Source organism: Micrasema longulum, unplaced genomic scaffold (genome assembly GCF_059751315.1).
Source record: "Micrasema longulum isolate JH-2025_06_02 unplaced genomic scaffold, ASM5975131v1 h1tg002646l, whole genome shotgun sequence".
Taxonomy (NCBI): Eukaryota; Metazoa; Arthropoda; class Insecta; order Trichoptera; family Brachycentridae; genus Micrasema; species Micrasema longulum.
In genome coordinates, this window is record NW_028279781.1 from 1 (window position 1) to 13,746 (window position 13,746).

Genomic DNA, 13,746 nt, shown 5'->3' on the forward strand with positions numbered 1-13,746 from the left:
AATTAACCACTCTAAGGGATAGAGAATATTCATAATTGTACCTTAGTGGTGGTATTCTAAATCTATCTGGATTACTGAAGTCTGTTCATTATTACAAGAGTTTCCAAACAAACAAACCAGCCGCTTGATACCCGACGGAGAATAGTCTATTTCACAAATATCATCTTAATCTAAACGGCACGGTAAAATTATAGTGGATTGATATTTACTAGATTCGTTAATACCTATTTAAATTTGATAACATGTAAATTTTGTTTTTTTTTTTATATACAAAACTCCATAGTTCATCATCATCATTCCCTTTTCGCAACAAATGATGCATAGGGCACTGGATTGGCACACCGATCGCAGCGTATCTTGATCATTGAACTTTTGAATGAAATAAACGTAGATATTCAGAAAGCAGCCAGCCATGGAAAAGTGAAACTGAGATAATAGCACCTTTATGAAACGAATGAATAATCAAATCTACACAACAGTTGGAATGTTTTTGACTTTGACAAATGATAAACAATGAATTCATTAGTATTTTTCTATTACAAACAAGAATCTAATGATGTATTTGACCAGTATTAATGATATTTAAAGTACCGTCAGATTTTTCTGGTGCTCTGGGTGTTTTTTACAAATTGAGAAATGCTGTTTTTGTGATCGACACCATTTTCAGAAGGTGATTATTACAGTTTTTTTTATAAAAGCAGTCTGGCTATTTTTAGCAGAACATAGAATAACATAGAATTGACCTACATAAATCATCCTTCTTAGGATGGATTGCCTTAATATAAAAAAAATATATATATATATAGAATTGACCTTATACTGCACCCAATAACACCAATATTTATTTATTTATTAACGGACATTGTCCATGTATACAATTTATAGGGTTTAAATATTACAATAAAAGAATAGTTTAAAACACAAAAAAAAAAAAGAAGCGTTGACAAACATAAGGGACATCGAGACAAGATCTGGACTATTTATTTAGTGCTCGTTGAAATCGTTGTAAACTCAAACCAAAAAAGTCCAGCTCTTGTCTTGAGTTAACAATACGACAAAGGCGGGTCATTGGAGAATTAAGGCCATAGTTTGTTCTATGCTGATCGATGAACAGTACTTCATTGTTTCTCAACCTGCGAGTCGGAATATTGAATTTTACTTGTCCCAGTAATGATGGAACATCGATTATACTATTTAGTATGCCGAACATATATATGGAGTCAATATTAGTTCTACGTTTTTGTAGACTAGAAATATTTAACATTAAATCTATATCAGCATAAGAATAATTACCTCTCTCTAGTCCAAGCATCCACGCTACTTTTCGAAGCAAGCGATATCTAATTCAAATTAATTGCAACAGAGAGGGAAAACATTATTTAGAAGGGAATATGGAAGTTTAGGCGTTTACAGGGCTTATGACCTGTCATTGGATGGTTTAAGTGGCCACTTTACACACTGTGTAACATTCACCATTCTGCCCATGTTTCAAGATCCACATTTCCTCAACTCTTCCATCTGTTGACTTTTGTGAAGTAAAGGAACTGAAACCTTTATTATGTGGGTGAGATTCATCCGGCTGAACCAAATCACCTACTAGGCAACGCCTGAAAACAATTTTTCAATTTTTATACTTCTTTTTTTACCAGGTAGTTAATTCAACAATGTTTGAGTATGTCCAAATGCTTCTCTTCTCAATAATGTTTTACCTCTCTGTTAGAGAGGAAATCCAGCCAGTCTGCAAGCATTTGGACATACTCAAACATTGCTGATATCTAATTTATTTAAAATTGTGGAGTGTGGTTGCTTTCTGCATAACTACGTTCAAATGTTTCCTCACTTTGTATGGTTGATAGTTATATGAATTAATTTTATTTACGTTTTTAGTTACTCTTCCACCGAAGGAACAGCTCCAGACGGTGAAAGATCTGATAGCTCTCGGTGTGCACAGCGGTCATATAGCCGAGGACTACAAGCTGGTCGGACATCGCCAGACCAGGGCGACGGAGTGTCCTGGGCAGGCTCTGTACGACGAGATCAACACGTGGCCGCACTACTCTCCGTGTCCCCCTGCAGCGGGACACGCGCAGAATACTATACCCCACCCAAAAGTGGAATGTACCGAAAAAAAACTAAATAACCCTAAGTCGTAAACAGAGTTAGTTCTTCTAGAAGATCTAGAAAGTTATCTGGTGTAGGAAATAGATGTTTATGAAACGGAATGAGGAACTTCAGCCCTACGGTCAATTGGATAGAGAAAAAATGTTTTCTTACGCGCGGTAAAAATTAGACCTTTAAATTATACGGTCAAAATATTTTAATAAAAACGAACTACATACTTTGAACAAAGTTACTAGTTCATATACTACTCGGTTAAAGTGTACGATCTACTTCCATTATCCATAAGGACAATTAGTAAGTTCTCACAATATAAAATTGCTATTAAGAAATGGATAGTGGAGGTGGGTTGCACACGGATCGATGAGTGGATCAAGCCAAATAGGTAAAATGTGTGTACTGTTTATGAAATTTGTTCTATTGGTCTATATAAATTGGTTATGTTTATTTTAGTTTTTTATTGTTTTTTATGTTAATGATAATTAGGTTTATTGGATGAATTAAGTTTTTTTTATTGTTATTATTTTGTTGACTTTGTTAAATAGCTAATCTTAAAGCATGTTTCATATTTCGTAAAATGTTTCTCTCGGCACAGGACACCCCAGTGAACATTATTCTGGATAAAAAAATAATATAAAAAATGAAAATGTATAAATAAATAAATATGAATCAACCAATGATAAAAGAGTTGAGGAACTGACTGAGAAGATGCGGAAGAGAACTTAGGACGTCACACGCGCAGTAATTTCATGAATACAAAACTTTAAAAAACCATAGCGCTGATAATACGACACATATATATATATATATTAATTAACAAATAAAAAAAATTAAAAACCACTGAACTTCCTCATTGCGTAAGTATTACTTAACACATACAAACATCAAATAAGACATATTTAAGAAATTTGTAAGTAAAGATTTAAGAAATACGTTTTAAGGTTTTTTGTTCATTTCTTGTTTGGTTAATCTATTTTACTGTGCATAATTAACTATTACGAGACATATTTTTAAAATTATTTTTTTATTAGAAAATGTATTTATTAACCCTTATTCATTTTACAAAAATAATATAAACATTTTTTATTCATACTCTGTTGTTCAAAATAATATTTTTTACATCTTTTGAAAAGGTTGTCTGAGTCTTTTGTTTAGTTTTGTCTGGTAGTTTATTGTATAATTTCAGTCCATGGTGTATTAGTCTCGATTGTCCTTTTCTCGTTTTAAAAGGTTGTATGTGATATTTTTCTGATATTCTCGTATTGTGATCATGTTTACTACAGTTTTTTACAAGTTTTAATTCTTCGTCTACAATTACATCAGTGACTAATTTATGGATAAATTTTAATGATTCTAGTTGAAAGACTTCAATTATATTTAATTGGTTAGTTTGTTAGATAGGGAAGATCATATACTAACTTAATTTTTTTTTGTTGTCTTTGTAGTCTGTTTATGTCATTTTGATATCCTGTTCCCCATAGTAGTTGCGTATAACATATTTTAGTTTTTACATAGGCTTCATACATTAGAACTTTTTCCGTTTTTGGAACAAAGTTTTTGATTTTTAAAAAAAGATACGATAATGTCGCCACTTTGCTAATTAAATTGTTGATATGAATTGTCCATGTCAATTGTCTGTCTATTGTTAGTCTGAAGTATTGAACATATTATATTATATATTTAACAACAAACTCAAATTTAGCGATAACATTCAACAGTGATATACATAACCATCGCACACGATCTCATAATTAAATTCGGATTGAGGTCACTCCTCTACATTGCCTCTACTCAATATAACCTCCTGCCTATTCACCTTAAATCAATTTCGTACCAGTCTAAGAATGGAAATCAAATAACACTAAAAAATAATTTCCTTAAATTAATTCTCGATAACCCTTGACCTATGTAATTTAATGTTAAATAATATATTATAATTTGTTTTTAAAAAGGTCTCCGAGATATGTCCATTTTTGTTTAAATTATGTTCAACTAAATGTATTTTTATTTATATCTGATAATCTTTATATTAACATTATATTACAACAGAGATCAAGAACATTTAAGAGAAGGAAATATAGAAGTCTAGGCATCTACAGGGCTTATGACCTGTCAATGGCTGGTTTAAGTGGCCACTTTACACACTGTGTAACATTAAGCATTCTGCCCATATTCAAACATCTATATTCCTTTAATTCTTTCATCTGTTGATGTTTGTGACGTTAAAGAGCTGAAAACCTTTATTTATGCGGGTGAGATTCATCTAATTGAATTATTTCACCTACATACTAGGCAACGCCTGAAAATGTTATTTTTTCCATTTCTATACTTATTTCTAGACTTCTATATTACCTTATCTTAAATGTTCTTCATCTCTGTTGTAATATGTTAATATAAACAGCTCCCGGGGAATTGAATCCAGTCCTTGTCTACAAAAATTTGGACAAATTCAAAATATTGTTGATAAATAACCTGGTCCATGAAGAAGTATAGAAATTGAAAAAATAACATTTTCAGGCGTTGCCTAGTATGTAGGTGAAATAATTCAATTAGATGAATCTCACCCCCATAAATAAAGGTTTCAGCTCTTTAACTTCAGAAACATCAACAGATAAAATAATTGAAGGAATATAGATGTTCAAATATAGGCAGAATGGTGAATGTTACACAGTGTGTAAAGTGGCCACTTAAACCAGCCAATGACAGGTCATAAGCTCTGTAAATGCCTAGACTCCCATATTCCCTTCTTAAAAATGTTTCCCCTCTCTGTTACAACAAATTTAAATATGAACAATTCATTAGGGAAAAAATCCAGCCAGTCTGCAAGCATTTGCATACCAGTCTTGATTTCTTTGATAGCAAGTTGTCTTCTTTCCAACGATCACTGAATCAAATTTAATTATAAACATCTCTCTGCCGCTTCTACTCCTACAAAGTCTACGAAATACAATTGAGTCTTTCTACGTTTTTAAAAATAATTTTCTCTGTATAAATATGTCCTGCAAAATGCCCATTGGGCGTATATATAAATAAATAAATAGTAAAATGCAGATTTTCCATGATATTAATTCCTCCTTCTCAGTAGGAAGAAATTGCCTTCGGGCAATATACCCGCCCTTAGATGTATTACTATGTGAACTGTTTGTTTGTATATCCAGAGAAGAACATCCGCGCTCCGACCATCGTGTCCCGCTCCGCCTGGGGCGCGCGCCCCCCCACCAGCACCACCGCCATGGCCACCCCCGTGAGCCACGTGGTCATCCACCACACCTACGCCCCTGCAGCGTGCACCACCAACGCCGCCTGCGTCTCCGCAGTCAAGCAGGTGCAGAACAGCCACATGGACGGCAACGGGTGGTCAGATATCGGCTACAGGTGAGGCGGAAGACAGATAGTGATATGAATAAAAACAAAGCAAAATTGGTTTTAAAAATCTTTTTCTTAAATTCTAAGTTTAGTCTGTAAAAAAATGGGGAAACCAAACAATTTAAAACAGTGTCAAAAAAGGTGTTTATTTATTATTTTTTATATATTTCGTTTTCAAAAAAGACTTGATTTACTTGTATCTAATTTTTTTTAAACTTTATTTTATTGATATTTTTAAGATTTTTAAAAAAATATTTTATGTAAACATTATTATATTGTGTTACAAAAATGTTTAAAGAGAGAATCCCTGCAAAAAAACTGCTTTTGCAGTTTGGCGGGAATTAAAAAGATTGTTTAGAATTTAAAAAAAGAAAAAAAAAAAAAAAAGATGACGCCGGGAGATAGTGCGATGTAAGCTCCTGACGTCACTCGACCTGTGCTGATCTATTGTGATAGGTCTCCGTAAATAAGTACTCGACCTCCAAGCCCAGGGCCCCGGTTACAACGGGAAGTTAACAGAGTTGTCTTCGACAACGTTTTGAGTTTGTCCAAATGTTTGTGGACAAGGACTGGATTCAACCCCCGCATGTAAATCGGTCGGGTAGTTATTTAATCTATTGAGGACACACATACGAATATTGCCTTTTATATACAGCGTGTTCTTTAAACCCTGTCACATCCGAAAGCACGATGATCAATATGAGCAAGAAGACATACTATCTACTTCCAGTATCCATAATTGTCCTTATGGATACTGGAAGTAGATTTAATCGAGTAGTAGGCCAATCCTCTTTGACCGAATTAGACAAGAGTAGATCCTCACAGCTTCAAAACTACAATACAAGTCTAAAGAAGATGTTGATATTATATCACACAAAGAATATCAATGTGCGTACGCGACAAAACACAATCAGTAGCTCAATCACAAATAACTATTGACGTCCTAATAATAAGTGACGTGATAACAATTTCACACCATGGTTGTTTATCGTATTCGAGATCACAATGGAACATTCATAAACACCTAATATTAAATGTCAAAATATTTACGTTTCGCGACGTATAATCCTGCTGCACAATCACATACTTGAATTTCATCGGTGTAAATATGGGAAATATTCCAAAACTGCTATTTTTTTATTTAACACTCCGAGTACCGGCCGAATACAGATAGAATTTACCCTGTGCCCGGCTCATTTTTGTGAAATTTCATGATTTGTGAAGGGTTTCTTAAAAGTGTCATAATTATGAAAATACTGGGTTAAATCAATTGAAAATTCTCAGATTTATTTGAAATAATTAAATAAGTAATTATTGTATGATAGTCTTGCCAACATTAGCCTTTATGGAGAACCACATTGCGCATTGCAATATTCGCACATATACAGGGCCTCACTCCTTTTTTTGCGCTTTGTATCCCGAAGCCGTGTAAACACGTGATTATAATAACCATGCGTTGTGTCTTGGTCCCGTGTTTTCACGTGGTTTACCAGCAGGGAAAAAGTACTAATAAAAGTCACTAGATGTCAATAAAATGCATTTTTTTAGACAGCTGGTAAATCACGTGAAAACACGGGACCGGGACACAACGCGTAGTTATATAATCACGTGTTTGCACGGCTCTGGGATACAAAGTGTTAATATTATTTATCATGCTATTTATTGCATTTAGCCGATTGTTGGCAAGACAAATGTCAAGAAAAACAGTCGCCATCGTAATTATAATTTTATATTCACTTTTTTGTATTAGATACTCTTGACTATTTTGCAAATGCAATATATTGTATTATTTTTTATAGTAAACGCCGATTTTTCGCCAATGAATAGTATTTATTTACGAGGAAAATAAAAAAAAACAAACCGACATGAGCGTTGACTTAGAGATTACACACGCGTTGACTTATGACAGCGATAACTTAAGCATGTTCATTATTTAAATGTGTCGCCTGCTGCATCTCTTTTAGAGGGAAAACATTTTCGAGAAGGGAATATGGGAGTCTAGGCATTTACAGGGCTTATGACCTGTCATTGGCTGGTTTAAGTGGCCACTTTACACACTGTGTAACATTCACCATTCTGCCTATGTTTGAACATCCGCATTTTCTCAACTCTTCCATCTGTTGACTTTTGTGAACTAAAAGAGCTGAAAACTTTAGCATGTGGGTGATATTCATCCGGCTGAACCAATTTACCTACTAGGCAACGCCCGAAAACAACTCCATAGGAGAAAATCCAGCCAGTCTGCAAGCACAAAACATTGTTGGATGTTCATTATTGTTCATTGTGATCGCTCAAATGCTGAGCATGTTTTTAAGCACGTCGATAGTTATTTGTTATTGAGCTATTGAATACTCTAGAAGGCCAAATACAAAAGTAAAATATGTCAAGAAATTTGCTGATAAAAGTTCTAAACACTAAGCAACATTAGGAATCCAGAATTGGATTGAAGCAAGACTTGGTGTTTTACAGTTTCGTCGTCGGTGGAGACAACAGGGCTTATGAAGGCAGGGGCTGGAACAAGGTTGGCGCTCACGCTCCAGGATACAACAGTGTCAGCATTGGAATCTGCGTCATCGGAGACTGGACTAGTACGTATTGATCAACTCACATCCTTAATACATTTCACCATCTTAACGTCAAATTTTGCATGATGTATTTCACTAAATTCTAAGATCTCCAATCCGACGGGACGTGAAGAACGAATGGACAGCGAAATTATTAATCCGAAACTTGATGGGCGCAGAAATTGAGAAGACAGAAAGACCACGCATGATCAAATTCAACAAATACTTGAATATGGCCACGTCAAAAGTCGGGATAATCGGCGCGCGTGAATGAATGTAGAGGAAGCGAGGTCTGTATGCAAAGACATAGTGACATGGCGTTCTAATCTGATGGTATTGTTTTATTTGATACTTTTTAATTAACGCCCATTTGTCCACGCTTTTCATCACCATTTACAATATTTCCTAAAATTTATCATTGAAGCGCGTTGAGTTGTATTGTGCATACGTCATACCAATCTAATAAGTTTATTCATTCTAATGAAAATTACGAAAAATTGTTAGATAATTCAATGAAGATTAACATACCAATAAATTGAGATTTATGTTTAAACTAACTTTAAAAAATGTACTCTAAATTGCAAAGGGAACAATCATTGATATAACATATTGTTTATTTTTTTGAAGATTAACTTTGTGGTCAGCTATTTTACTAATGTTAGTAAATATTAGTATCCAACCACTTACCGACATTTTATGTGTAATGGTTTCGAAACGCACCCGGCTTTCTGTCAGGACACTCACTACACCAACATGTAAATACTAAAGTAACATTTCTTTCACCTTTACCTTTACATGTAACTTTCAACCAGTTAGCCCCCTCCCTTCTAAACCCCCACCCCCACCAAGTCTCCAACATACCACTTAATATTATTTACCTAATTTTTGGTGCATATTCGGACACGGTGGTGATTCCATCCTCCTATAACTATGCGTGTAATTCATGTAGTTTTTCGTAAATACTCATATTTACTAAGATGACATAACAGTAACCAGAAATGCCGACACTTCTGTTGTTATTTGGTACTATACACAAATATATTACCAAACAACAACACAAAACACAGGTCCAGATGAATCTATAAAATTACCTAAACTCCAAACTCTCCAAACTCGCCGGTACATAACTGACGCCATTTTTATGTATTAAACTTTAAATAACATGATAGATTGCCCTAAGATTCTATTACTTATTAATTTTAGAGTCCCAGTAACGCAATTAAAATTTCTAAATGTTCCACTAAATCTTTACAAAATTAATTTGTAAATAGAACCTGCAATATGTGTAATCAGAAATTAAATTGTATTGATATTAAAAACATATCTTTAACATCCTTTAATTTCAAAAAAAAAAAGTTATGATGTTGCGCCTTAAATCCGTAGCCTATATTATGCAGGTTATGTGCAGTTCTGTATGTAGGCACATAATAAATGTACACTGCATGGTCAACTATAGTTGTATTATATATTATAATGTGTAACTGTGTGACCAATATTTAAAAGTAGGTATATTTTTAATAATATTTATTACATTTGCATTTTAAGTTATATTATAAGTTTTGTATGATTATTTATTTTATGTTATGTATAATTTTTATGTGACAACATTTACAATAACAATATTATGTGGAAGCCTCTAATTGGACTTTATGATATGTATTAATAATATAATTGTATCTTATAAATTTTAGAATGTCTGTTGGCTTTCCAATGTAATAAAATACCACATTAATAAAGCAAGGACAAATGAAAGGCAGCCAAAAATAATATACAATGGGTTTGACACCACAATGAGTTACCAGACTACTTGAACAATCACGCAGAAGACATTAAAAAGTTCACGATGACTACAGCTACAAGTATCTGTTAAACTTTAAATTCCTCCAAGTGTGAATGGCTTGAAAAAGTATGACGAGTTGATATCAACTGACGTTGGCTTCGAATGATAAAATCCTTTAAAGCAGTTTTTTTTTAATCATTCTTTCTTCCACAGCAAACCTTCCCGCTGCCGCAACTCTGCAAGTCGTTAAGGATATGATCGCGTACGGAGTTCAGCTAGGCTACGTATCTTCCAACTACAAGCTGATTGGGCACAGACAAGCCATCAGCACTGAGTGCCCTGGAAACAGGCTGTACAATGAAATCAAGACCTGGCCTCACTGGTCCGCCGCAGGAAAAGCTGTTGATGAACCCATCGAGGGGCATGCCCAGAACACCGCTTAAACAAACCCGACTGACCAACTGAGTAAACATATCTTAATAAATTTATTTCTAAAGATGTTTTTTGTTTTACTTTTAGTTCCATAAAAGTTCCTAAAGTTAAAAAAGCCTTCGTCCCGACACTTGCGTATGGAAGAGAAACATAAAAATGGAAGATGAAGGATAAAAGTAAAGTGAACGCGTTCCAAATGCGATACCTCTTGTTGTATGCGTGGAAAATCAATGTATGACAGGGTTACGAATGATGAAATCAGGCGAAATTGCAAATCTGAGACAGGTATATTGATAAGATTGAGAAAGGGTCACTGGGATGGTTCGGTGGTGTGGAACAAATGGATGACGAAAGAATGACAAAGCAGGTATATTTAACGAGAATGACCAGTTAAGCTGGACGAGGACGACAAAGAAAGACGTGGCATGATCAGAACAACCAAAACTGAAGGGCATGTATGACAAGATGCACGTGGAAGAAGTTAAGAATGTAATGCATGTCAGGATAGACGTGTGTGGCGGTCCATCCTCTCTGCTTACCAGTGGCGAAGGTGATTTGATAAATAGGTAAGCTATAAAAAAATATCATATATTTGTACCTAAATAGAAGGTTATAATATGATGTAAGTAATATATACTATACATTGATATTTTTCTGTGTGATAAAACAACTCTTATCCATGAAATCAACTCAAACGACGTAACTTCGTAAAATATTATATTATATAGATATACTATCCATTACTTTAACGTATAACTTATTCAAAAATAAATAAAAAATAGCACTACGAATTCAGTCGATATTAAATATTTAATTGAAATGTCAACTGGCCGAATTGTTCTAGAAATTAAAAGTGCTAAAAACGGCCGCGTCGAGCGCCATATGTCCTGCAGTATGACGCATGAAATTAAATGGTCTTATGTCAAAAGTACCATCTCGAAGAAAAATAGCCCTCAAGAAATAATGTTTGAAATACTGTTTTCGAAATCAAGAATCTTCAAATAATTTGTGTAATCTGCAAGTTTAATCTAGGAGAAAAAACCCGCACTAGGGTTAAGACATTCAAAATATAGTATACTTATTTGTATGGAAAAATAAGCTGGAATAATCGGCTAGTTTCTTGGCTCACCGCAGGCGCTGGGCGCACTTTATTTTTATTAATATTTATATTAGGATAAAAATACAAACGGTGGAAATGGTTTAAAATAAATGGTAATTATTTATTTGTTTTTTTGTAAATAAAATTACAGTAAAACATTATTATGGTGCGTCAAATATAATGGTAAGCTGCGCATAATCGCTTCTATACACGGTTCGCCCCTGCTGCTTACCCCTACGATGAAATTGCGTGATAGAATTAGTAGTAAGCAAAGGGTATCCATGATAATAAGACGCGGATCACGTAGATCAAGATCTTCAGGTGGATCAGAAGGTCTATTGATGAACGACAACGGTCCGTCTTCTCTTGGCGAGTTTTCTGTGGTTTCCTCGTCATTAGAGCAAATACGGTGAAGGTCCTTAAACAGAGCACAACCGAAACATCCCACTTTATCCTTAAGTGCATTTTTTTAAGTTAACAAATAAATAACTGTCCAGTTTAAATAAATATAAACCTTGTACATTAGAAGCCAGGTAATAATGTTACGAGTATGTCCAAATGTTTGGAGACAGGAGACAGTTTTCCTCCCTAGGATTTTTTTTATATTTATTGGGGATATCAACAGTAATACATGTAACAAAAATATAACAAATACAATGTACAGAGAATAAAACCAAAGACAGATATCCACAGAAACACATTAAATACACGTACAATACATACTAGTGTGTTTGTGTGAGTGTAAGTGAGTGAGAGGGTGGGTGAGTGGGTGTTATATGGGAATGAGGGTGAACATGTGTGTAAATATTGCACAAGTGTCAAGTGTCGAAAATATAAATATATATAAAATATTAAGAATTAGAGATCTCTTATATAATAAAATAAAATAAAATAAGATTGTTTGTTTGCTTCAAATACATAAAGTTAAAATAAATAGTAGTATTTCTAGGTCACAAAACATAAGTACGCGACCTAGAACAGGTGGTAATATCTTAATTCCTAAATTAAAAACAACTACTGCACAACATCATCCCAACAATATTTTTCTTTAATAAAATGAACAAAGATAATAAAAAGTACAGTCAGGAATACACAATATATTTAAGAAAAAAGTAAAAAAATACATCTATAATTCTTCTTTATGTAACACTGATTGAAAACATCGTTAATATCTTTATTGTAATTTATATATGTTATTTAAAAAATATTATTGATGAAAATAAAATAATCTATTGTAAGACGTCACTCCCCATTATGTACACAAGAATTGTTTATTTCTTTTACGTAATGGGAAACGTTAATGTAAATATATGTATTTGATTATTTTAAAAAATTGTATTTAGTTGTAATATTGTATTTTAATTCGTTATTAACTCATGTGTGGCTATGCGGTAACGGATGTCTACCTCGGGTAAAAAACATTTAATAACTCTCTTATTTTTTTAAATAACCAACTCATATTTTTTGTAATCCTTATATGGACTTTTTTACACCAAAATAAGGAAACATTTTTATAAAAAATGCACGGGCTTTTTCTATAAAAAACAATTTCTTCATTTTGTAAAATAAATTAAAACAAACGAAAGAGATGCCAGTATTATAAGTAGTTTATTAAATTGTATAAGAAAGAGTACGAGAATATACCATATCAGAAGACCGACAAGGACACTATTTGTTAGGGGCGGAGCTTGAGTGACCGAGAAAACAATACCGAAAGAGCACGATACAGAATTATACCACTTGTGGGACAGAGAACACATCAGTCGCGTGAAGTTTTTTGTAGTAAACTGACCTGACGCTGTATTTAACACACCGTGTTCCCGAAATGTTTCTACAATTTATTCACAGTTTATCTGATTTAAATTATTTTTTGACAATTCTTGATGGAATTTCATTGTAATGATGTAATATTTATATACATTTACATATAAGTTATTAATCAAAAATACTTGGTACACTTCCACTCATTTCCACACTTAAGATAATATTTTGATTTCTATAAATCATCCTTACATTGTATAATATTCGCCAGTCTGAAGATGTCCATTAGAGGATGAAAGCGCTAATTGGTCAAACAAATAAGTGGAAGTGTACCAAAGGAAGTGTGCAAAGTTATTTCATTTAAAGTGTTCAAAAAATTTGTTCGTAACTAGTTTTAAAAAACGTGTTTACGTTGTCATTTTTGTGTATGTTTAATTATGATTTGATTATATCACGTATTACGTACTATTATTTTATTTCTTACAAGTTTTTTTTGCTATTTTTTTAGGTTTTATTTCAACATTATTCTAAGAATATGTTTTAACAGCGTTTTTATTTATTCTAATAAAATCTAGTATTTATTTGCAATAAAAAAATGATATTCTTTTTTGCATTCAAATAAGAGT

At 33.2% G+C, this 13,746-nt stretch overlaps 1 protein-coding gene and 1 pseudogene across 1 annotated transcript in view; both read left to right on the forward strand.

The window, feature by feature from the left end:
* Positions 1-1,887: 1,887 nt before the first annotated feature.
* On the forward strand, positions 1,888-2,565 carry LOC148271790 (peptidoglycan-recognition protein LB pseudogene; annotated as a pseudogene).
* Positions 2,566-5,239: 2,674 nt separating this feature from the next.
* Positions 5,240-13,746, forward strand: part of LOC148271791 (peptidoglycan recognition protein 3-like) — a 29,231-nt gene continuing 20,724 nt past the window's right edge. The window contains exons 1-3 of the mRNA XM_088240924.1: positions 5,240-5,493; positions 7,954-8,072; positions 10,042-10,249. Coding sequence (XP_088097050.1) covers positions 5,240-5,493; positions 7,954-8,072; positions 10,042-10,249 — 581 coding nt within the window. The remainder of the gene's footprint in view (positions 5,494-7,953; positions 8,073-10,041; positions 10,250-13,746) is intronic.